Source organism: Macaca thibetana, chromosome 6, assembly GCF_024542745.1.
Source record: "Macaca thibetana thibetana isolate TM-01 chromosome 6, ASM2454274v1, whole genome shotgun sequence".
Lineage (NCBI taxonomy): Eukaryota > Metazoa > Chordata > Mammalia > Primates > Cercopithecidae > Macaca > Macaca thibetana.
The window spans coordinates 35,458,783-35,483,596 of record NC_065583.1 but is presented as its reverse complement, the minus strand read 5'-3'; the positions used below and the strand labels follow the sequence as shown (position 1 = coordinate 35,483,596).

Genomic DNA, 24,814 nt, shown 5'->3' with positions numbered 1-24,814 from the left:
GCACTCTAGCCTTGGTGACAAAGCAAGAATGAGCCCCATGTCTCAAAATAAATAAATAAAGGTATAAATCATGTACCTCAAAATTCACTAATTTATAAATTAGTATTTTTTTTATAAATTAGTATTTTACCTCATTTACTCACAAGCATTTATTCAACACCCAGAATATTCAATATAGTATATTATATACTGTATATATTAGATGTATAAAGATATAGGAAACATAATGTGTTATCATTTTGGATAACATTAATAACACTGTTTCTCAATTTAAAGATTACTGTCACATATACTCTATTAGTTATCATCACAAGCCTACCAAGTAGATAGGATAGGCTTTAAGTCAGAAAACAGAGATGAAGTGATTTACCTTAAGGTTATATACACAGCTAGCAAAGTTACAGACTTAACCCTGGACTTTCCACTCTAGCTCTTATCAATTATACCACAATGAGTACACTGTCGAAAACAAAGATGACACCAAGTAAACACTGTTAAAGTTATGAGAAAAATAAGAAATACAGAAGTAAAAAATTTTTAAATGGAAAAGTCTCTTCTATCTAGAAGAATTTCAACCACTAATACAATAATAAAAACAGGCAAGGATGTTTAAAGGATGCTAAAACCACTGGGTTATTGAGTAACAGGACATTCAGAGGCTCTCAAAGTGTTATCCTATAGATTACTTTTTAATTTATTTCTTTTTTTTTTGAGATGGAATTTTACTCTTGTTGCCCAGGCTGGAGTGCAATGGTGCAGTGTGGGCTCATTGCAACCCCTACCTCCCGAGTTCAAGCGATTCTCCTGCCACAGCCTCCAAAGTAGCTGGAATTACAGGTGCACGGCACCACGCCTGGCTAATTTTTTTATTTTTAGTAGAGATGGGGTTTCACCACATTGGCCAGGCTGGTTTCAAACTCCTGACCTCATGTGATCCTCCCACCTTGGCCTCCCGAATTCTGGGATTACAGGCGTGAGCCACCGTGCCTAGCCTTACTTTTTAATTTTATAGGAGGAAAAATCACCTTTAGAATGAGGAAACCTGGCAGGATTAACTTAATTTCACTAAAATGGGACAAATTGCCACTTTATATGCTTTTGAGGTGATACAATGGGAAGTTTATACCTCAACAATGAAGTATTCTTGTCAAAATATTTAGCCCAACCCTAATCATGAAAAAACCATCAGAAAACTCGTATCATGGGACATTCTACAAAATAACTAGCTTAGACTTCAAAAACATCAACATCATGAAAAACTACAAAATAGTGAAAAGAATGGATAACAAGATGCAATGTGTACGCCACAAAATAAAAAGTGAAAAACAGCAGAGCATGGTGGCTCATGCCTGTAATCCCAGCACTTTGGGAAGCCAAGGCAGGCCGATCACTTGAGGCCAGTTCGAGAGCAGCCTGCCCGATATGGTGAAACCCTCTTTCCACTAAAAATACAAAAAATTAGCCAGGCATGGCACCAGGCACCTGTAATCCCAGATATTCAGGAGGCTGAGGCAAGAGAATCACTTGAATCTGGGAAGCAGAGGTGACCCAAGATCGCACTCCGCACCACTACACTCCAGACGGAGTAACAGAGCAAGAATCCATCTCAAAACAAAAAAAAAAAGGGAAAAACAGAAGGAAAGGACATTTTCAGTCTACAGAAATTTGACTACAGATTAAATGAAGATGGTAATATAACATCAATGTTGAATTTCTTGGAGGGGATAACAGGACTCTGATAATACAGAAGAATGCCCTTATTCTCAGAATACATGCTAACGTATTTAGCAACGACATGTCATGATGCCTGCAACTTTCTTTCAAAAAGTTCACAGAAGAAGAGAGAGAAGGGGGAGAAGGGCCAGGCGTGGTGGCTCACACCTGTAATCCCAGCACTTTGGGAGGCCAAGGTGGGCAGATTGCCTGAGGTCAGGAGTTTGAAACCAGTCTGGCCAACATGGGAAAACCCTGTCTGTACTAAAAGTACAACAGTGCACTCCAGCCTGGGCGACAGAGCAAGACTCCAACTCAAAAAAAAAATTTTTTTTAATTTAAAAAAAAGAAGAAAAAGAGAGAGAGAAGCACGCACGCATGCATGTGTGCTGAGAGACAGAACTAAAACAAATATGGCAAACATTTATACTTTGTAACTTCAGGTGAAGGGTGGAGGGTGTTCATTGTACTACCATTCCACCTTTTCCGTAGGACTGACGTTCTTTAAAACAAAAGGTTGGAGAAGGCTGGGCATGGTGGCTCATGCTTGTAATCCCAATACTTTGGAAGGCCGAGGTGGGTGGATCGACTGAGGTCAGGAGTTCCAGACCAGCCTAGCCAACATGGTAAAACCTCGTCTCTACTAAAAACACAAAAATTAGCCAGGCGTGGTAGCGGGTGCCTGTAATCCCAGCTACTTGGGAGGTTGAGGCAGAAGAATCGCTTGAACCTGGGAGGAGTTTGCAGTGAGCCAAGATCACACCATTGCACTGCAGCCTGGACGACAAAAGCAAAACTCCGTCTCAAAAAATAAATAAATAAAGTAAAGTAAAATAAAATGTTGAAGAATAAAAAGAAACAGGATTTAAATTTCCTAATCCTATTATGTAAGGGAATCCTTTCAACTCTACTTTTCTTTTCTATTCTTCATTGAGAATTATTTCTAATACAAACTTATCACAAATGAAGGTATTTGCAAAAATGATCGAATTACAATACAACTGTTTATTATTTTATGCCAGCATCTTACATATGTCACAAGTGCACAATGGCTGTACATTTTTCCTTTTAGTAAAATAGAATCAGTTATTACCTAATTATAATACAGACATAAACATACAAGGCAACCAAAAGACATTAAAATCACTTAGTGATCACTTAGACCATAATGGATGCCCTTTATTTAAGCACTTCTTCAAATGTTGTTTATTTTTAAATAAATTTTCACTATAATAAATTCAACTCATTTCATACTTTAATGCAGCAATACTTGAAAATCCTATTTTAAGCTCTTGAATTGGGTATTACTATTAGATCCAAACTAAAAAGAGTAGAAACCAATCTTATTAGCAATCTTACCTTAATAGGCATTCCAGTACAGTGTAGGCCAAAGGGAAACAGACAACATTTTCCTTTCAATCGCTGGTACCCTACAGCAAACTACAGAAATAAAATCAAATTTAAATTGCAAATGTAAATGCCAGACAAATACAAAATGCGAACTTTTCACACAAAAAAATTAGTTTAGTTTTCTTTTTCACATCCTCCTTTGGAACGCCAATCAGATTTTAGGCATTCCAAAACTCACCAATCTAGGAATTACTTTTGAATATGCATACATGCCCAGACCCTTGCACACATACACACACGGCACATGAAAATTAAATATAAAAATTAAATTACTTAAATGGGCCGGGCGCAGTGGCTCATGCCTGTAATCCCAGCACTTTCAGAGGCTGAGGCTGGTGCATCACAAGGTCAAGAGTTTGAGGCCATCCTGGCCAATATGGTGAAATCCTGTGTCTATTAAAAATACAAAAATTAGCTGAGCATGGTGGCGCATGCCTGTAGTCCCAGCTACTCGAGTGGCTGAGGCAGGAGAATCGCTTGAACCTGGGAGGCAGAGGTTGCAGTGAGCCGAGATCACGCCACTGCACTCCAGCCTGGCGACAGAGCAAGACTCCATCTCAAAAAATAAATAAATAAAAATAAATTACTTAAATATAAAAATTATGCTTTAAGGAATTTTAAGTTCTCTTAACAGGAAATAATAAATTCTATAGATGCCATTTTCTTCAAAACAATATTCATTAAAAACCTTCCTCCCCATCATAGCAAACATAGGAAAACATTACCTCACATTTGGATAAAGAAAACGTGTGTCCCAAATGAAGGCGTCCATTCATATATGGATATGGGAAGGTTACAAAATACTTGCCCTTGCTGCAAAACAACAATATAAAAAAGAAAGTATAGAAGAATAAATGTTAAGTTCCTTTTACAATAAGGAAGTGGGGTGAAGGAAGTGCTTGATATAAATAACTTGTTTAATTATTTAAAAAATATTTAAAAGTAAATGTATAAATCCAGAAATTTAAAACTCTCTAAAATTGAAAATTACTTTAGATTTACAAAGAATAAGACATTTATAGGTTGCTATTAAGAATTAAATAGCCTTGTAACAAATACTAGAGGTTTAATTTAAACTAAAATACTTGAGTAAAGATAATATACTAGGTCAGGCGTGGTGGCTCACACCTGTAATCCCAACACTTTGGGATGCCAAGGCTGGTAGACTGCTTGAGGCCAGGAGTTCGAGACCAGCCTGGGCAACATGGTGAAACCCTGTCTCTACTAAAAATACAAAAACTAGCTGGGCGTGGTGGCATGTGCTGATAATCCCAGCTACTCTAGTGGTTGAGGCATGAGAATCAAGAATCGCCTGAACCTGAGAGGCAGAGGTTGCAGTGAGCTGAGATGATGCCACTGCACTCCAGCCTGGGCAAAAGCGAGACTCCATCTCAAAGAAAAAAAAAAAAAAAGATAATAAACTAAAAAAAAAAAAAAAAAAAAAAAAAAAATTCTTTAATACCCTTATGAACCTAGGCTAATTTAATGTTTTACTGAATAAATGAGATTTGTTTTCACTAGATACTAGATATACATAAAGTAATTCAAAGACCCTCAGGTAATATAAAACATGCTCAATATTACATGATATGTGACAGATTCACTTTAAAAGCATCCTTTAAAGCTTCTTATATTTTTTTAAATTTTTTAGTTGTTTTTGTAAAGACAGGGTTCTCAACATAAGAACCACCATGAGCATGAGCTCATGAACCACCATACCTGGCCTGTATTCTTTTTTCTTATGAAGAATATCTAACATACATACTATGTTATGAAGCGTAATAAAATGAACACTTGTAAACATACCATCTGACTTATGAACCTACTGAAACTACCTGTTTCCTCTCTACCGTCCCTCAAGAGAAACCAACATTCTGAAATTAGCTTTTACCATTCCCTTGTTTTTGAATAGTTTGCACACTTGCCAGCACCCTTAAACAATTTATCATTTAGTTTTGCTCACTGGTGAGTTTCATACAAAAAAACGGCATACTTCATATAGATTTCTGCAATTTGCCTTCTTCACTTGACATTATATTACTTTCTTCAGTGTTGCTGCATACACCTATAGTTAATTCTCTTTCACTAAACAAAGCAGCTTTTTCAGTTCACTTTTAATTATTTTAAATTACCTTAAAGTTAATCAAACCTCTAGAAGCAAATAGAAGCTTCAAATTATAGCTTCAAGTATAACACCAGAGACTGTATTACAGCAATTTCTTTTTCTCTTGAAAAACAAAACAAAACAAAACATAGGCTGGGTCCTGGTGGCTCACACCTGTAATCCCAGCACTTTGAGAGGTCAAGGCAAGAGGATCACCTGAGGTTGGGAGTTTGAGACCAGCCTGACTAACATGGAGAAACCCCGTCTCTACTAAAAACACAAAATTAGCCAGGTGTGGTGGCACATGTCTGTAATCCCAGCTACAGGGGAGGGTGAGGCAGGAGAATCGCTTGAACCCGGGAATCAGAGGTTGTGGTGAGCCGAGATCACACCATTGTGCTCCAGCCTGGGCAACAAGAGCAAAACTCCGTCTCAAAAAAATACATATATATCTATTAGAACATAGCTTAATAAGCAAGGAAAACAGACTTTTGAATCAGAAAGTCCTAAAAACAAGCCCAGGCCCAGTCAACTCCCAGTGAGGTAACACCTTGAACTGGTTACTTAGCCTCTCTGTGCCTCAGTTTCCTCAGCTGTAAAAGAGAAATTTTAAAAGTTGTTAACCTTAAAGGATATTGAGAAGATTAAGGCCAGCCATGGTGGCTCAAACCTGTAATCCCAACACTTTGGGAGGCAAAGGTGGGAGGATTACTTGAGCCCAGGAGTTCAAGACTAGCCTGGGTAAGACAGCGAAATTTCATTTCTACAGAAGAAATTTTTAAAAGGCTGGGCACAGTGGCCCATGCTTATAATCCCGGCACTTTGGGAGGCCAGGGTGGGCAGATCATTTGAGCCCAGGAGTTGAGACCAGCCTCAGCAACATAACAAGACCCCATTTCTACTAAAAATAGAAAAATTAGCTGGGTGTGGTGGTGTGCGCCTATAGTCCCAGCTACTCAGGAGGCTGAGGTGGGAGGATCACCTCAGGCCAGGAGACAGAGGTTGCAATGAGCTGAGATCACACAACTGCACTCCAGCCTGGGTGACAGAGGCTCACTCTATCTGACACCACAGACTCTGTCTCCAAATTTAAAAAAAAAAAAAAATTATGGCCAGGGGCAGTGGCTCATACCTGCAATCCCAGCACTTTGGGAGTCCAAGGCAGGTGGATCATCTGAGTTTGAGACCAGATTGGCCAATGCGGCAAAACCCCATCTCTATTAAAAATAAAAATTAAAAATTAGCCAGGTGTGGTGGCACGCACCTGTAATCCTAGCTACTGGGGAGGCTGAGGCAGGAGAATCATTGAACTCGGGAGGCAGAGGTTGCCATGAGCCGAGATCATGCCACTGCACTCCAGCCTAGGCAAGAGAGCAAGACGCCACACCTCAAAAAAATAAATAAAAAAAATTAAAAGATAAAATGAGGCCGGGAGTGATGGCTCATGTCTTATAATCTTAAGAGTTTTGAGAGGCCAAGGCAAAAGGATCACTTGAAGCCAGGAGTTTGAGACCAGCCTGGGCAACATAACAAGACCCTGTCTCTAAGAAAAAGCAAATTAGCCAGGCATGGTGGCGCATGCCTGTAGTCCCAGCTACTCAGAAGGCCAAGGAAGAAGGATTGCTTGAGCTCGGGAGTTTGAGGTTACAGTGAGATATGCTTGTGCCACTGCACTCCAGCTTGAATGACAGAGCAAGACTTTGTCTGAAAAAAAAAAAAAAGAAAGAAAAAGGCTAGGCGCGCTAGCTCATGCCTGTAATCCCGCACTTTGGGAAGCCAAGGCAGGCAGATCACCAGGTCAGGAAATCGAGACCACCCTGGGCAATATAGTGAAACCTCATCTCTACTAAAAATACAAAAATTAGCTGGGCGTGGTGGCACGTGCCTGTAATCCCAGCTACTAAGGAGGCTGAGGCAGGAGAATTGCTTGAACCAGGGAGTCCAAGGTTGCAATAAGCTGAGATGGCGCCACTGCACTCCAGCCTGATGACAGAGCGAGACTTTGTCTCAAAAAATAAAAATAAAAAAGAAAGAAAGAAAAAGAAGATTAAGGGGCCGGGCGTGGTGGCTCACGCCTGTAATCCCAGCACTTTGGGAGGCCAAGGAGGGAGGATCACGAGGTCAGGAGATGGAGACCATCCTGGCTAACACAGTGAAACCCCGTCTCTACTAAAAAAAATACAAAAAAATTAGCCGGGTGTGGTGGCGGGTGCCTGTAGTCCCAACTACTTGGGAGGCTGAGGCAGGAGAATGACGTCAGGGAGGCCAGTGAACCAGGGAGGCGGAGCTTGCAGTGAGCCAAGATCGTGCCATTGCACTCCAGCCTAGGCAAGGGCGAGACTCCATCTCAAAAAAAAAGAAAAAAAAAGAAAAAGATTAAATGAGAATATACATGTAAAAAACCTGCCACATTTGCTAGCACACAGTAAGTGTTCAATGTTAACTTACTATTATTGTTGTTATTATAACAATATTTCTTCAATCTGAAAAAGCACATTTTCTTACATCTCAACATATACGAATCTGGGATATATCTTATAATTGATGCATACATTTATTGTGGCACTGTTTGGGGGAATTATTTTGTTTCTGTTTTTCCAAATATCATGTCATTATCTATGTTTGTCTTTAAATCAGTATTATTTTAGTATCAAGGCAATGCAGTATTTATGAAATAATATCTTCAACATTTATACTTTTACAAGCATTAGGTTTACTCATAAAGAAAAAACATAAAGTTTATATTTTCTGTCTTTGGAGATAATAATCATTATGAGTCTAACAGAATAACTTTGTTTTATCAGTCAGCAAAGAAAAAAATCTCAAAACATCCTTCTTTGTCTAAATATTTAAAATACTGTAGTCTTTAAAACAAAACTTTAGAAAAAAAACTTTACAAATCCCATAAGAAAAAAGATCCTAATTCATATGCAGAAAGTGAAAGTCACCTCCTTTACCCTGTTTTAGGCATTATAAATACAATCTACCTTATGGGTTCCACCAAGCTGTTTCTGTACTATAAGGCCAATGGTTTTAGAAATACAATGTGCAGAACTTCACAAACTATTACTCACCTGGTCTGTTTCTCTAAATTAGATGCATTGACCTCAAACACTCTCTCAGTATCCCATTTCTGTTGGATTTCTTTCTCAATCTTCTTCAAAAAGTCCACTTTGGCTGTTCCTTTTCTTTCCTATTGGACACAAAGAGACTAATCCACTCTGTATTTCAGCATGCTTGCTTTAAAAAAGAATTGGGTTCACAGAACTGAGCTGCTCACTGATAGACTGATTTTTCGATGGTTATCTTGAATTTTAAATGAACATTAAAAATTAGGGTTATCGCCGGGCGCGGTGGCTCAAGCCTGTAATCCCAGCACTTTGGGAGGCCGAGACGGGCGGATCACGAGGTCAGGAGATCGAGACCATCCTGGCTAACACGGTGAAACCCCATCTCTACTAAAAAAAAAAAATACAAAAAAAACTAGCCGGGCGAGGTGGCGGGCGCCTGTAGTCCCAGCTACTCGGGAGGCTAAGGCAGGAGAATGGCATAAACCTGGGAGGCGGAGCTTGCAGTGAGCTGAGATCCGGCCACTGCACTCCAGCCCGGGCGACAGAGCAAGACTCCGTCTCAAAAAAAAAAAAAAAAAAAAATTAGGGTTATCAGCCAGGCGCGGTGGCTCATGCGTGTAATCCCAGCACTTTGGGAGGCCGAGGCGGGTGGATTGCTTGAGGTCAGGAGTTCAAGACCAGTCTGGCCAACAGAGCAAAACCCGTCTCTACTAAAATACAAAAATTAGCTGGGTGTGGTGACAGGTACCTGTAATCTCAGCAACTCGGGAGGCTGAGGCAGGAGAATCACTTGAACCAGGGAGGCGGAGGCTGCAGTGAGCCGAGATCATGCCACTACACTCCAGCTTGGGTGACACAGCAAGACTCCATCAGAAAAAAAAAATTGGGATTATCATGACCTGTCTACCTCAAACCTCAAAGAAACGGTTGAACAACTACTGAAATATGTAAAAGGCTTTCATATGCTTTTTTAAAATTATATACTACAATGTAACATTATCATCAAATGTTTCTATTTAGTTAAAATACATGAATATCAAAGATACTGATAGAGAACTTCTCTCCAAAATTGTTAAAGAACTGTTCGTATGAAATTAAAATAAAACAGGCTGGACACGGTGGCTCATGCCTGTGATTCCAGCACTTGGGCAGGCCGAGGCGAGAGGATCACCAGAGGTCAGGAGTTAGAGACGAGCCTCTCCAACATGGTGAAACTCCATCTCTACTAAAAACACAAAAATTAGCTAGGCAAGGTAGCACGCACCTGTAATTCCAGCTACTTGGGAGGCTGAGGCAGGAGAATCGCTTGAACCCAGGAGGTGGAAGTTGCAGTGAGCCAAGATCACGCCATTGCACTCCAGCCTGGGTAACAAGAGCAAAACTCCGTCCCAAAAAAAAAAAGTGGACTCTTTTCAAGTTTCCATAAAACAGTGATTGCATAAGGTATTTTCTTTCCTAAGAAATAATAAGCCTGCACATCTGTTCATCTCTTTCCATTCCTGCTACTAACCACCTTCATTTAGACTATCAACTCCACTGCCCCCTCTCACTCCAAAACCTCTTCTTAATAAGTAACTTGGCTGGATGTAGTGTCTCATGTCTATAATACCAACACTTTGGAAGGTTGAGGAGGGAGGATTATTTGAGGCCAGGAGTTTGAGACCAGCCTAGGCAACATAGCAAGACCTCCTTTTTTTTTTTTTTTTTTTTTTTTTTTTTTTGCAAGACCTCCTCTTTACAAGAAAAACAATTTTTTTGGCCGGGCCCAGTGGCTCATGCCTGTAATCCCAGCACTTTGAGAGGCTGAGGTGGGTGGATCACCTGAGGCTACGAGTTCGAGACCAGCCTGGCCAACATGGCAAAACCACATCTCTAGTAAAAATACAAAAATTAGCTGGATGTGGTGGCACGCACCTATAATCTCAGCTACTCGGGAGGCATAGACAGGAGAATTACTTGACCCCAAGAGGCAGTGGTTGCAGTGAGCCAAGATGGAGTCACTGCACTCCAGCCTAGGCAACAGAGCGAGAGCAATCTCAGCTCACTGAAACCTCCATCTCTGGGGTTCAAGCAATTCTCCTGCCTCAGCCTCCCAAATAGCTGGGATTATAGGCGCACGCCACCACACCCGGTTAATTTTTGTATTTTTGGTAGAGACGAGGTTTCACCACGTTGGCCAGGCTGGTCTCAAACTCCTGATCTCTGGTGGTCCACCCATCTCAGCCTCCCAAACTGCTGTCATTACAGGCACGAGCCACCCCACCCAGTATGTAAAATATAATTTCTAATATTTTTACAGGAGAAACGATCCACCCACAAAGGCAAAAGTACGTAGGGCCTCAGAAAGCCTAGTTATATCTCCTACCCAACAGTCATGGGCAATATGAAATTTCACTGTATTTATGTGTGTGTGTCTGTGAGAGAGAGAGAGAGGGTCTCCCTCTGCCACCCAGGCTGGAGCATGATGGTACAAGCACAGCTCACTGCAGCCTTGACCTACCGGGCTCAATCTTCCCACCTCAGCCTCCTGAATAGCTGGGACTACAGGCATATGCATCACCACACCCAGCTAGTTTTTGTATTTTTTTTTTTTTGTAGATACAGGGTTTCACCATGTTGCCTGGGCTGGTCTTGAACTCCTAGGCTCAAGCAATCCACCAGCCTTGGCTTCCCAAAGTGCTGAGATTACAGGCTTGAACCATCGCACTAGGCCAACTTCCACTTTATTACTAAACTCCTCCTTAACCAACTTGAGTTGACTTCTGTTAAATATAACCAAATGATTTTAAGACATTTATGCAGTTGGGCTGTAAATTCCCAACAGGCAGGAACTTTTAAATCTTTTATAGTCACCTTAGCACCAAGTACAATGCCACAGATACAGAAGTTATGTAACAAATATCGGCTGGGCACGGTGGCTCACACCTGTAATCCCAGCACTTTGGGAGGCCAAGGCGGGAGGATCATGAGGCCAGGAGATCGAGACCATCCTGGCTAACACGGTGAAACCCTGTCTTTACTAAAAATGCAAAAAATTAGCGGGGAGTGGTTGTGGGCGCCTGTAGTCCCAGCTACCCGGGAGGCTGAGGCAGGAGAATGGCATGAACCCAGGAGGCGGAGCTTGCAGTGAGCTGAGATCACGCCACTGCACTCCAGCCTGGGTGACAGAGCGAGACTCTGTCTCAAAAAAAAAAATACCTTTTTACCTAAAAACTACCATGGGCAGGGCATGAGAACACTGAGGCCAGAGGATCACTTGAACCCAGGAGGTCAAGGCTGGCTGCAGTGAGCTATGATTGTACCACTGCACTAGAGCCTGATTGATAGAGTCCCTGTCTCAAAAAACAAAAAATATGGCCAGGTGCGGTGGCTCACACCTGTAATCCCAGCACTCTGAGAGGCCGAGGTGGGCAGATCACTTGAGGTCAGGCATTCAAGACCAGTCTGGCCAACATGGTGAAACCCCATCTATACCAAAAAATACAAAAATTAGCTGGCATAGTGGCACACACCTGTAGTCCCAGCTATTCAGGAAACTGAAGTTGGAGAATCACTTGAACCTGGGAGGCAGAGGCTGTAGTGAACCGAGATCACACCATTGCACTCCAGCCTGGGCAAGAGTGAGACTCCATCTCAAAAAAACAATAACAATACAAATAAAAATTTAAAATATGACCATTGTAAAGAAGAATATGAAAGCAAGTATTTTACAAATTACTTAGAACTATGAGTTTCTTTTCATTGTACTGAGTACGGCAAATGCAAGAAAGCTCTTATTCTACTTTTCTGTTTCTCAGAAAAACTTGTTTCTCAAAACCTCAAAGATCAAGTGTAATAAAATCCGATATTGGCCCAAACAGCAACTTGTTGTATAACTTTAAGCAAGTCATTTGATCAATCTGAGACTCAACTTCCTCACTGGTAACAAAAGGTTATTTAACTAAATCAGAGTTCCCAAACTTTGGCACTACTTACACTTTGGGCCAAATAATTCTTTATTTTCAGAGGTTGTCCTGTGCACTGCAGGATGTTTAGAAACATCCCTGGCTTCTACCCAGGATCCTTGCTTTTCACTTACACTGTTGCCTCTGTCTGGAAATCTCTTTCTTCCTATAGTCGCATGGGTTGCTCTCTTATCTCGTTTTTGCCACCTTTTTAGCAAAGCCTTCCTTGTTCATCCTTTTAAAAATTGCAACAGGCCAGGCGCGATGGCTCACACCCCTAATCCCACCACTTTGGGAAGCCGAGGCGGGTGGATCACGAGGTCAGGAGATTGAGCCCATCCTGGCCAACATGGTGAAAAGAAGAGGGACTCCCTGTGAATTAAGCATGGTGCCCCTGGCTATCCCTGAGGAAATCTATGTGGCCACAGCCTCCTTTCTTCTTAAAGGGGTATCCTGTGAAACCCCGTCTCTATTAAAATACAAAAAAATTAGCTGGGCGTAGTGGCGTGCGTCTGTAGTCCCAGCTACTCGGGAAGTTGAGGCAGGAGTACCGCTTGAACCTGGGAGGCACCTGGGAGGCGGAAGTTGCAGTGAGCCGAGATCGCACCACTGCACTCCAGCCTGCCAACAGAGCAAGACTCCGTCTCAAGACAAAAAAAAAAAACGGGCGGGATGGCTCGTCTGTAGTCCCAGCACTTGCGGAGGCTGAGGCAGAAGGATCGCTTGAGCCCAGAAGTTCGAAACCCCGTCCCTACTAAAAATACAAAAAATTAGCCGGGTGTAATGGAGCACGCCTGTAGTACCAGCTGTGGGGAAGTTGAGGTGTGAGGATCGCTTGAGGCCTAAGGTCCAGGCTGCAGTGAGCCATGATCACGCCACTGCATTCCAGTCTGGGCCACAGAGTGAGAATATCTCTCAAATTTAAAAAAATTAAAAAAAAAAAAACTGCAACTGTACTACCCCCACTGTACACTCCCTAGCACCCCTTCCTGCTCTATTTTTTCCCCATAGCATTTATCAGCACCTGACACAATATTACCCACACACAAAAACACTATGAAAAGAGAGATTTTTGTCCATTTTACGGAGAGGCGCTCAATTTTTTTTTTTTTTTGCTGGAAGTAGGAATCAACTTACATACTCCTCTCTCCACCTCGGTTTTATTTATTTATTTATTTATTTATTTAATTTTTAAGACGGAGTCTCACTCTGTCGCCCAGGCTGGAGTGCAGTGGCGCGATCTCGGCTCACAGCAGCCTCCGTCTCCCGGGTTCAAGCAATTATCCTGCCTCAACCTCCCAAAAAGCTGGGTTAACAGGCGCGCACCACTATGCCCGGCTAATTTTTGTATTTTTGGTAGAGATGGGGTCTCACCATGTTGGCCAGGATGGTCTCGAACTCCTGACCTCAAATGATCCACCTGTCTCGGCCTCCCAAAGTGCTGGGATTACAGCAGTGAGCCACCGTGTCCGGCTCTCCACCTTGATTTTAGAAACGCCAGAGAAATAACAAATATGATATCCAAGTACTAAGTAAAGTTAACAGACATCAGCTCCTGGTTCATGAGCTAGCAAGAAACAGCAAAGCCTCTACGACAGGCACGCCTTAAGCGTGGCTCTCTTTTAGAAAAGGACTTTCCCTTCAGGACAGCACATGGACAGCCCCTAGAAAGTGGTCAGTCCGGCACCAGGGCCCCTGTGGACTCTTCCCGCTCAAACTCACCGCCATTGCACCGCCCAGCCGACTGTACAAATCCACGACAATGACCCTGGCGACCTCCACAAAGCAGTGGTTACAACCTTTCCCCTCCCTCTCGAGGATGCCAGGCCTCCCACGAAACTAAAGCACACGCTTCACACCTGCTGAGGCAATCATCCGGCTCCTTACCAACTACGGCCAAGGCATCTCACAGCCCGCCGGGAAGTGTAGTTCCCAGAACACTCGAGCAGAGGCCCAGCAGGCGCTTACTGACTACAATTCCCAGAGAAAAACGGGTTATCGGAAGTCTGCCCGATAGGCCCACTCAGAGAGGAACCGGCAGTGACGTCACTGGCACGTTGAACTACAAAGTCCATGATGCAGTGTGGGATCTCAGAACATCGCGAGTGTGCCCTGGTTAGGTTGGAGTGCTTGGCCATCAACTTTTTCATCCGGTAGAGCTGGTTGCCTCTCGGGATGCCAGGAAACGCAGTTAATTACTATTCGGTGACTGAGGTGCTACTTATGGCTTGCCACTATGCACAGATATTTATTACTGTCAGTGGCATTCAACAGCCCAGCATTTAGACATTGTATAACCGCGTATTAACAATCTCCTTTTTGTTATTGTTGTTGTTTTTGAGACGCAATATCGCTCTGTAGCCCAGGCTGGAGTGCAGCGGCGCGATCTCGGCTCACTGCAACTTCCGCCTCCTGGGTTCAAGCGATTCTCCTGCCCTAGCCTCCTTAGTAGCTGGGTCTACAGGCGCGCGCCACCGCGCCCAGCTAATTTTTGTATTTTCAGTAGAAGCGGGGTTTCACCATGTTGGCCAGGATGGTCTCGATCTCTTGACCTCGTGATCCGCCCGCCTCGGCCTCCCAAAGTGTTGGGATTACAGGCGTGAGCCACCGTGCACGGCCAACAATCTCCATTTTTAAGCGAGAGACTGAAAGCCTACCTGGTCTCATTGCCTGGCTGAGACTGTTTAGACTGCTACCAAACAGGGCCAGGCGCGGTGGCCCTAATACCATTATTTTGGGAGGCCAAGGTGGGTGGATGACCTGAGGTCAGGAGTTTGAGACCAGCCTGGCCAACGTGGTGAAACCCCGTCTCTACTAAAAATAGAAAAATTAGCTGGGTATGGTGGCGTGCACCTGTAGTCCCAGCTACTCGGGAGGCTGAGGCAGGAGAATTGCTTGAACCCAGGAGGTGGAGGGTGCCCTGAGTCGAGATGGCACCACTGCACTCCATCCTGGGCGACAGAGTGAGACTCCGTCTAAAGAAAAAAGAAAAGATTGGCCCGACGCCGTGGCTCACACCTGTAATCCCAGCACTTTGAGAGCGAAGGGGGGATAGATCATGAGGTCAGGCGTTCACCTGGCCAAGACGGTGAAACCCCGTCTCTACTAAAAATACAAAAAATTCTCCGGGCGTGGTGGCGGCGGGCGCCTGTAGTCCCAGCTACTCGGAAGGCTGAGGCAGGAGAATGGCTGAGGCAAGAGAATGGCGAGAACCCGGGAGGAGGAGCTTGCAGTGAGCTGAGATCGCGCCACTGCACTCCAGCTTGGCGACAGAGCGAGATTCAGTCTAAAAAACAACAAAAAAGAAAAAGACAGGCACACCTGGGCACGGTGGGCTACGCCTGTAATCCCAGCACTTTGAGAGTCCGAGGCAGGTGGATCACCTGAAGTCAGGAGTTTGAGACCAGCCTGACCAATATGGTGAAACCATGTCTCTGCTAAAAGTGCAAAAATTAGCCGGGCGTGGTGGAACGTGCCTGTAGTCCTAGCTACAGTCCTGAGACAGAAGAATCGCTTGAACCCAGGAGGCGGAGGTTGCAGTGAGCTGAGATCGAAACACTGCACTCCAGTCTGGGCGACAGAGTGAGACTCAAAAAAAGAAAAAGACAGGCACTGCCACACCCTTCAGAGAGCTTCCAGTCTAGTGGAAGGGACAGACATTAAACCAGTGAGAGCGATGGGAGGCCATCAAAGGATTTTAAGCAAGGAAGGGACATGGTCCTATTTGTATTTTTTTTTTTTTTTTTTTTTTTTTTGAGACGGAGTCTCACTCTTGTCCCCCAAGCTGGAGTGCAGTGGTGCGATCTCAGCTCACTGCAACCTCCACCTCCCGAGTTCAAGCAGTTCTCCTGCCTCAGCCTCCTGAGTAGCTAGGATTACAGGTGCTTGCTACCACGCCTGGCTAATTTTTGTCTTTTTAGTAGAGATGGGTTTTCGCCATGTTGGCCAGGCTGGTCTCGAACTCCTGACCTCAAATGATGCACCAACCTCGGCCTCCCAAAGTGCTGGGATTATAGGCATGAGCCACCGTGCCTGGCCCCTATTTGTATTTTATAAAAATTCTGAGGAAGAATGGAAAAGAGCAAAAGTGGAAACAGAAGGGTATTGCAATTGTCCTGGTGAAATGTGATGGGGTCTTGGACTATGGTGGTGACAGTAAAGATAGAGAAAGGTAGACAGATTCAAGAGATACTTAGAAAATAAATGTGTTACAGCTTAGTAACATGGCTTCTTAATTGGGAATTGTCAATTATTTGCTAGCCTATGTAAAATGCCCTCTAGGTAAATGAATTTAGAAAGGTGTCATAGTGGATAAGTGCTTAGGCTGTGATTCAGACAGAGATCATCATTTACTAGCCAGGTGACCTCAGGCAATTCAGCTAACCACTCGGTGAAATAGGGATAATAATAATGTGTAACTCATAGGATTGCTATGAGAATTAAAGAAATAATATGTGTATAAACTCTGTTTATGTATATGTGTATGTCTGACATATAGTAAGCATTTTAAAATGTCAGCTATTTTTAATATTTGTCTATAAACATTAGTCTGATTAAAATGGAAAAAGCTTACCTGTTCCCCATAATATTTTCTTCCCTGGCTTAACTGAGCTAGTTACCACAATGTAATTGTGTGTTATACCTTTTACAACTTTCAAACCATATCGCATTCATTCTTTAAAACCTCACAACAAAACTCAATTCCTCCCTGATTTATTTAATTTTTTTTTTTTCCAAGACGGGGTCTCGCTCTATATGACCCAGGCTGGAGTGCAGTGGCACAATCTTGGCTCACTGCAGCCTCTGCCTCCCGGGTTTAAGCAATTCTCCCACCTCAGCCTCCTGAGTAGCTGGGATTACAGGGGCGTGCCATTATGCCCAGCTAATTTTTGCATTTTTAGTAGAGACAGGGTTTCACCATGTTGGTCAGGCTGGTCTTGAACTGCTAACTGTGATCCACCTGCCTTGGCCTCCCAAAGGGCTGGGATTATAGGCATGAGCCACCATGCCCAGCCTCCCCTGATTTATTTATTTTATTTTATTGATACGGAGTTTCGTTCTTGTTGCCCAGGCTGGAGTGCAATTGCACGATCTTGGCTCACTGCAACTTCCGCCTGCCAGATTCAAGGGATTCTCCTGCCTCAGCCTCCTGAGTAACTGGAATTATAGGCATGTGCCACCACACCCAGCTAATTCTGTATTTTCAGTAGAGACAGGGTTTCTCCAGGTTGGTCAGGCTGGTCTTGAACTCCCGACCTCAGGTGATCCACCTGCCTCCGCCTAGGATTACAGGCATGAGCCACTGTGCCGGGGCGCCCATTTTTTTTAAACCCAACCCACTGGTCACTCTGCTCAATTTGGTAATTTGTCAGCATTTCTAAATTTAGATCCATAATGCTATAATTAGTTTTAGCTTGTCTCTGAGTCCTTTTGTATTTGTTTTTTGTGCATATTTACCTAGCTTCCCTACCTTCAGATGACAAGGTTCTCTGAGGAAAAAATTGTGGGAACTTCTTTATATGCTTCTGCTCCTAAGAGGTGTATGGCATTCAATGAATAGCGTTATTTCCCTACCCTTTTAGGGACTTTTTGTTTTTCAATGTTTTTTTCTTCTACATCTGTGTTCTGCCTTTACCTGTATGCTTCCTGGATGGCAAACAGATTTCTTTTTTAATTGACACAAGCGAAGAGTAGAAGAATAAAGAGAAGAGGGTCGATTTTTTTTTTAGACGGAGTCTCGCTCTGTCGCCCAGACTGGAGTGCAGTGGCGTGATCTCGGCTCACAACAAGCTCCGCCTCCCGGGTTCACGCCATTCTCCTGCCTCAGCCTCCCGAGTAGCTGGGACTACAGGCGCCTGCCACCATGCCCGGCTAATTTTTTGTATTTTTGGTAGAGACGGGGTTTCACTGTGTTAGCCAAGATTGTCTCGATCTCCCGACCTCGTGATCCGCCCTCCCCGGCCTCCCAAAATGCTGGGATTACAGGCGTGAGCCACCGCGCCCGGTAGCATTTTTTAGGACTTACGGGTTTAGCTGATGATGGGGTCGCTCTGCATGCAACTTTAGACAAAACTAATGGGTCAGCAGAGGAAGGCAGGGTCAGGGTGCCGTGGTGGTTGCATTCACGGGCTTTGGAGTCAGATGACTGGGTTTGCATTGATGCTGTGTCCCAGGCTAGCTCTATGGCTTTAGGCGAGTTCCTTCAACGCTTGGACCTCTGGATTATCATGGGAATCAGGAGATAATGATAATACCTACTTCTTAGGCTTGCTATGAGAATAAAAGGAGCTAAGCCAAGGTGATTAGCCCAGTGCCTAGAATGTGGTAAGTGCTCAGGAAATATTAAGCTGGAAGGAAGGAAGGGAGGGAGGGAGGGAGGGAGGGAGGGAGGGAGGGAGGAAGGGAAGAAAGGAAGGAGGGAGGGAGGGAGGAAGAGAGGGAGGGAAGACGGGAAAGGTTAAAACTACGGGAAGCCAGTTTGGTCAGTTAGTTAATGAAAATTCTAAATCTAATTAACATGAGCTAGGAACAAGAACAAGTAACCATGATAATTAGGTAAACTGCCTTTTTATTTAGATAAATGTAACCAAATTAAAGAAGTTGTACTTCTCAGTTGCCAAATTTTTTAGAAATCCCTGTTTTCTAGATTTCTTCTAAAGTGATATATTTGTAACTCCCAGAAATTAAAAATCACTAACTCATGCTATACTACTCCAGCCTTAGGACCCACAAGATTCAGCCTGCCATCTCATCAACATTCCACAGACGATGGAAGGCTGTGTCATGGGCTCATATGTGAAACGTGACACCTGAGTCATCAAAACACAGCTTGTGGTTTCTAAATAGCCAACCTACCCACCACTACTGTTAATGTCTCCACCATTAGCATCACCATTATGGAGCAGTCCAAAGGCTCTACAAGAAATAGAAGGAAGAAAGGAAAGAAGGGAAGGAGAAAGGGAAAGAGGGAGACAGGAAGGAAAAGGGGAAAAGAAGGAAGAAAAGAAGGGAGAAAAAGAAACAGGTAGGACGGGTTTGGTGGCTCACACCTGTAATCCCAGCACTTTGGAAGGCTGAGGCGGGTGGATCACCTGAGGTCAGGAGTTCGAGACATGCCTGGCCAACATGGTGAAACCCTGTCTCTACTAAAAATACAAAAATTAGCCAAGCATGGGAGCACATACCTGTAATCTCAGCTACTTGGGAGGCTGAGGCAGGAGAATCGCTTGAACCTGAAAGGCAGAGGTTGCAGTGAGCTGAGATCACACCATTGCACTCCTGGGCAACAATAGTGAAATTCTGTCTAAAAAAAAAAAAAAAAGGACAGCCAATCATATATTATCAAGATTCCAATCTCATTGAGTTTTTTTAGAATTTATTTTTGTGCATTTACAAGGTAAGATGCCTGTCTGTATTGCATCAATGAGATTAGACTGGTCTAAACTATATAAACTGGAGAAGCAACCATGGTCATACCCTTTTTTCCCCTAATAATTGGTCAGATCCCTAATATCTTATTAGCCAGAAGTCTAGTATCTTCCTCTAGATGCTATTCCATATAGAGTCTGAGACTGTGAATTCTGGAGTGGGATTGCCTGACTTTGAATCATGAATCCCGCCCCCATCCATAACTTGTTGTGTGACCTTGACCTGTCTGCACCTGTAGCATGGTGATAATCATGGTACTCATCTAGTAATCATCTCTAATAAATAGATGATTAATTTAGATTATCTATTAAATATTTATTAACCATCTTTTTTTTTCTTTTTTTGAGACAGGGTCTCACTCTGTCACCTTGGATGGTGTGCAGTGGGATGATCATGACTTACTGCAGTCCCGACCTCCCAGCCTCAAGCAATTCTCCCACTTTAGCCTCCCAAGTAGCTAGGACTACAGGTGCACACTACCATGCCCAGGTGGTTTTTTAATGTTTTATAGAAACAGGATCTCACTATGTTGCCCAGGCTGGTCTCGAACGTCTGTTCTCAAGTGATCCTCCCACCTCAGCCTCTCAAAGTTCTGGGATTACAGGTGTGACCATTGTGCCCTGCCAAGCTTCCATTATATCCTAGGGATCTCTTTCTCAGTGCTCCTTCTTAACAAAGAAGGCCAGGCGCGGTGGCTCATGCCTGTAATCCCAACACTTTGAGAGGCTGAGACAGGCAGATCACTGAAGTCAGGAGTTTGAGACCAGCCTGACCAACATGGTGAAACTCCGTCTCTCTAAAAATACAAAAATTAGCCAGGTGTTGTGGTGCGTGCCTGTAATCCCAACTACTTGGAAGGCTGAGGCAGGAGAATCACTTAAACCGGGAGGTGGAGGTCGTGGTGAGCAGAGATTGCGCCACTGCACTCCAGCCTGGCCGACAGAAAGAGACTCCATCTCAAAACAAAACAAAACAAACAAAAAAAACAAACTTAACAAAGAACACAAAATTCCTGACCTCATGAAACTTTATATTCTATGTGAGGTGGGGCAGAGAGCGCACAAATAAATGAAAAAAAAACATTTTATATAGTGAGATATGCTATGAAGAAGATAAAGCAGGATGATGCAATAGAGAGTAACTAGGGGAGGGAAGTGAGGTGACAGTTTAGGTTGGATGGTCAAGGTCATCCCAAAGAGGTGATACTTGAGCTGAGAAAAAAAAGTCAGGCACACAAAGATATGTGTAAAATAGTTCCAGGCAGGAGAACTAGCAAGTGCAAAGGCATGAAGTGGGAAAGAACCTAGTTTTTTTGTTTGTTTGTTGTTTGTTTTTTTGAGACCGAGTCTCACTCTGCTACCCAGGCTGGAGTGCAATGGTGCACTCATGGCTCACTGCAGCCTTGATTTCCTGGTCTCAAGCAATCCTCTCGCCTCAGCCTCCCAAGTGAACTTATAATGTCTGAAAAACCAAATATGCTTTTCTCCTCATACCTCTCTTTTCAAACATCCAGCATTGCCTTCTCACATTCTACTGGATAGCTTCTTCACTCACTGATAGCACAGAAGCAATCAATACACAACTTTCATGATTTCCTTTTACTACATCTGCTATCACACCTCTGTCTACTAATATGTGCTCTTTTTGTCACAGTGAACAATTAGGGTTCCTATTAAGACCTATGCTCCATTTGTACATTAGACCTCATTGTCTTTTGCCCACTAGGAGATTTTATTCCTACAGTTTCTCATTCACCTCTTGCATCATCAGATTTTTTCTCTCTAGATCATACTTGTCTGCATTCACACATATCTTCTAACCTAATGCAAGCAGACAAGCAAGCAAAACCAAACTGAACAAAATGCCAACAAACCCTATCCTTTGCCCTATTCCACAATACCCTTCCAGTACTGTCTAGTACCTTCATTGCTCTACTCCCCTTTACAGTAAAGCTCTTTAAGAGAACTGCCACGCTTTCTCTAATTCGTGTTCTCCATTTTTCTCCTCAACCTTTTATTTTATTTTGTTTATTTTATTTATTTAAATCGTTTTGAGACGAGGTCTTATTCTGTAGCTTAGGCTGGAGTGCAGTGGCGACATCACTGCAGCCTCAAACTCCCAGGCTCAAGTGATCCCCCCACTTCAGCCTCCCGAGTAGCTGGGACTACAGGCATGCACCATCTGGCTAATTTTGTTATTTTTTGTGCAGATGAGGATCTCAATATGTTGCTCAGGCTGGTCTCAAACTCGTCAACTCAAGCAATCCTCCTGCCTCGGCCTCCCAAAGTGCTAAGATTACAGATGTGAGCCACCATGCGCAGTCTCTCCTCAACCTTTTATTTATTTTTTATTTTTATTTTTTTTAGAGGGAGTCTCACTTTGTCATCCAGGCTGGAGTGAGGTGGCGTGATCTCAGCTCACTGCAACGTGCAGCCCCCCAGGTTCAAGCGAGTCTCCTGCCTCAGCCTCCCGAGTAACTGGGATTACAGGCATGTGCCACCATGCCTGGCTAATTTTTGTATTTTTAGTAGAGATGGGGTTTCACCATATTGGCCAGGCTGGTCTCGAACTCCTGATCTTGTGATCCTCCTGCCTTGGCCTCCCAAAGTGCTGGATTACAGGCATGAGCCACCGCATCCAGCCTTCCTCAACCTTTTACCTGCTGTACTCAATGGAATTGTCCAGATCATCACTGACCTCCATGCTGCCAAATCCAATGGCCAATTCTCTGTTCTCATCTTATTTGACTTATGAACTACGTTTGACATCTATGAAAACTCCTTTCTTAAACATATTTCTTCACTCTCTATTCTTTCCTGATTTATTGGCCATACCTCTTCAATTTACTTAATATTCCTCACCTTTTCTCTAATGGCCCTTCCTTTCTAGACATACTCATATGCTAAGTGATCTTATCCAGGCCAATGGCTTTAAACACAATTTACATGCTGATGAGTCCCCAGTTTTAACTACAGCCCCAACCCCTCTCATGAACTTCAGACTTAAGATCCAACTCCACTTGAATTTTTATATTAGTTATCTATTGCTGCCTAACGAATTACCCCAATTGAATTTTTATATTAGTTATCTATTGCTGCCTAACGAATTACCCCAAAACTTAGTGGCTAAAAACAATAATAACCGGAGCCGGGCATGGTGGCTCACACCTGTAATCCCAGCACTTTGGGAGGCCAAAGCAGGTGAATCACCTGAGGTCAGGAGTTTGAGACCAGCCTGGCCAAAATGGTGAAACCTCATCTCTATTAAAAATACAAAAATTAGCCAGGTGTGGTGGCATGTACCTGTACTCCCAGCTACTTGGGAGGCTGAGGCAGGAGAATCGCTTGAACCCAGGAGGCGGAGGTTGTAGTGAGCCAAGATCGCACCATTGCACTCCAGCCTGGGCAACAAGAACAAAACTGTCTCAATAATAATAATAATAACAACCATTTTTTAAGAGATGGGGGTCTCACTATGTTGCCCAGGCTGGACTCAAACTCCTGGGTTCAAGAAATCCTCCCACCTCAGCTTCACAAGTTGGTGGGACTACAGGCACATGCCACTGCACCTGGCAATATAACCATTTATTATCTCTGAGTTTCTGTACGTTAGAGGTTTTGGAGCAGTTTGGTTGGGTGGTTCTGGTTTAGGAGTTTTCATGAGATTGTATTCAGATTTTAGCTAGGAAAACATTTATCTGAAGCTTTGGCTGGGGCTGGAGGGTCTTCTTCTGATATGGCTCCCTCACAAGGCTGGAAAGCTAGTCCTTGCTGTTGGAAAGAGGTCTCAGTTCCGCTCAGTGTGGGCCTCTGGATTTCTTGAGAGCCTTGCAATATGGCGACTGTCTTTCCCAGAACAAGAGATCCAAGTCAGAAGTTACGAGTCCTAAGCCAGTGTGGGAGGAAAGTACAAGTGAAAGTGAATAATAAGAGGTAAAAATAATTGTGGGCCATCTTGAGACTGGCTACCACAATGTCTAAAAGCCATTTCGCACTTCTCATGTTCAAAGCTGAATTCTGGATCTACCAGCTGTTTGCTGAATCTGTTCCTCCCTCGTTTTTCCCAATCTCAAGCCAGGGCTCAGGCCAAACACTTTGATGTCATCCTTGATTCCTCTTTGTCTTTCATATCCACAATCTACCAGCCAAACTTGTTGACTCTACTCTCAAAATATACCCAAAATCCAACTTCTCACTATGAGTCTAGTCCAAACCATCATCATTGCTTGCTTGGATTAATGTAGTAGCCTCGTAACTTGTTTCCGTACCTCCTCTTTTGCCCCCTTCAGTCTGATACTCATAAAGCAACCACAGTGATCCCATCAAAACAAAACAAAACAAAAAACAAACAAAAAACAGCAGAGGAGGTTATTTCATCCCTCTATTTAAAACCTTCAGTGTCTGGCCAGGCACTGTGGCTCACACCTGTAATCCCATCACTTTGGGAGGCCAAGGCAGGCAGATCATAAGGTCAGGAGTTCAAGACCAGCCTGGCCAACATGGTGAAACCCCATCTCTACTAAAAATACAAAAATTAGCCAGGCATGGTGGTGGGCACCTGTAATCCCAGCTACTCGGGAGACTGAGGCAGGAGAATTATTTGAACCCGGGAGGCAGAGGTTGCAGTGAGCTGAGATTTCACCATTGCACTGCAGCCTGGGTGATGGGGTGAGACTCCATCTCAAAAAACAAAAAACAAAACCCTTCAGTGTCTTCCAATCTCAGAAGTAATTTTTTGTTGTTGTTGAGACAAGATCTTGCTCTATCACCCAGGCTAGGCATGGTGCAATCACAACTCACAGCAGCCTTGACTTCCCAGTCTGGTGTGATCCTCCTTCTATTTCAACCTCCTGAGTAGCTGGGACCACAGGCATGCACCACCATGCCTGGTTAGTTTTTTTCATTTTTTGTAGAGATGGGGTCCTGCTATGTTGCTCAGGCTGGTCTCAAACTCCTGGACTCAAGTGATTCTTCTGCCTTGGCCTCCTAAAATACAGGGATTACAAATGTGAGCCACTGCGCCTGGCCAACAAGTAAAATCTGAAGTCCTTACCATGACGCAGTCCTTCTTGATCTGGCCTCTAACTACCTCTTTCACTCATCTACCATCAGTTTCTTCCTGGTTCACTCTGCTCCAGCCCCACT

General features: G+C 43.6%; 2 protein-coding genes across 5 annotated transcripts in view; both read right to left on the bottom strand.

Moving 5' to 3' along the window:
* Positions 1-14,257, bottom strand: part of LARS1 (leucyl-tRNA synthetase 1) — a 68,808-nt gene extending 54,551 nt beyond the window's left edge. Inside the window, exons 1-4 of one of the 4 annotated variants that reach the window (XM_050793981.1) lie at positions 13,965-14,257; positions 8,302-8,420; positions 3,849-3,936; positions 3,073-3,153 (exon numbers count right to left, since the gene is read on the bottom strand). In XM_050793981.1, coding sequence (XP_050649938.1) covers positions 3,073-3,153; positions 3,849-3,936; positions 8,302-8,420; positions 13,965-13,970 — 294 coding nt within the window. In that variant the 5' untranslated portion in view covers positions 13,971-14,257. The remainder of the gene's footprint in view (positions 1-3,072; positions 3,154-3,848; positions 3,937-8,301; positions 8,421-13,964) is intronic. The other 3 variants (XM_050793984.1, XM_050793983.1, XM_050793982.1) reach the window with 3 other exon arrangements.
* PRELID2 (PRELI domain containing 2) overlaps positions 1-24,814 on the bottom strand; it is a 1,077,378-nt gene that overhangs the window by 411,644 nt on the left and 640,920 nt on the right. The gene's annotated exons all lie outside the window — the stretch shown is intronic.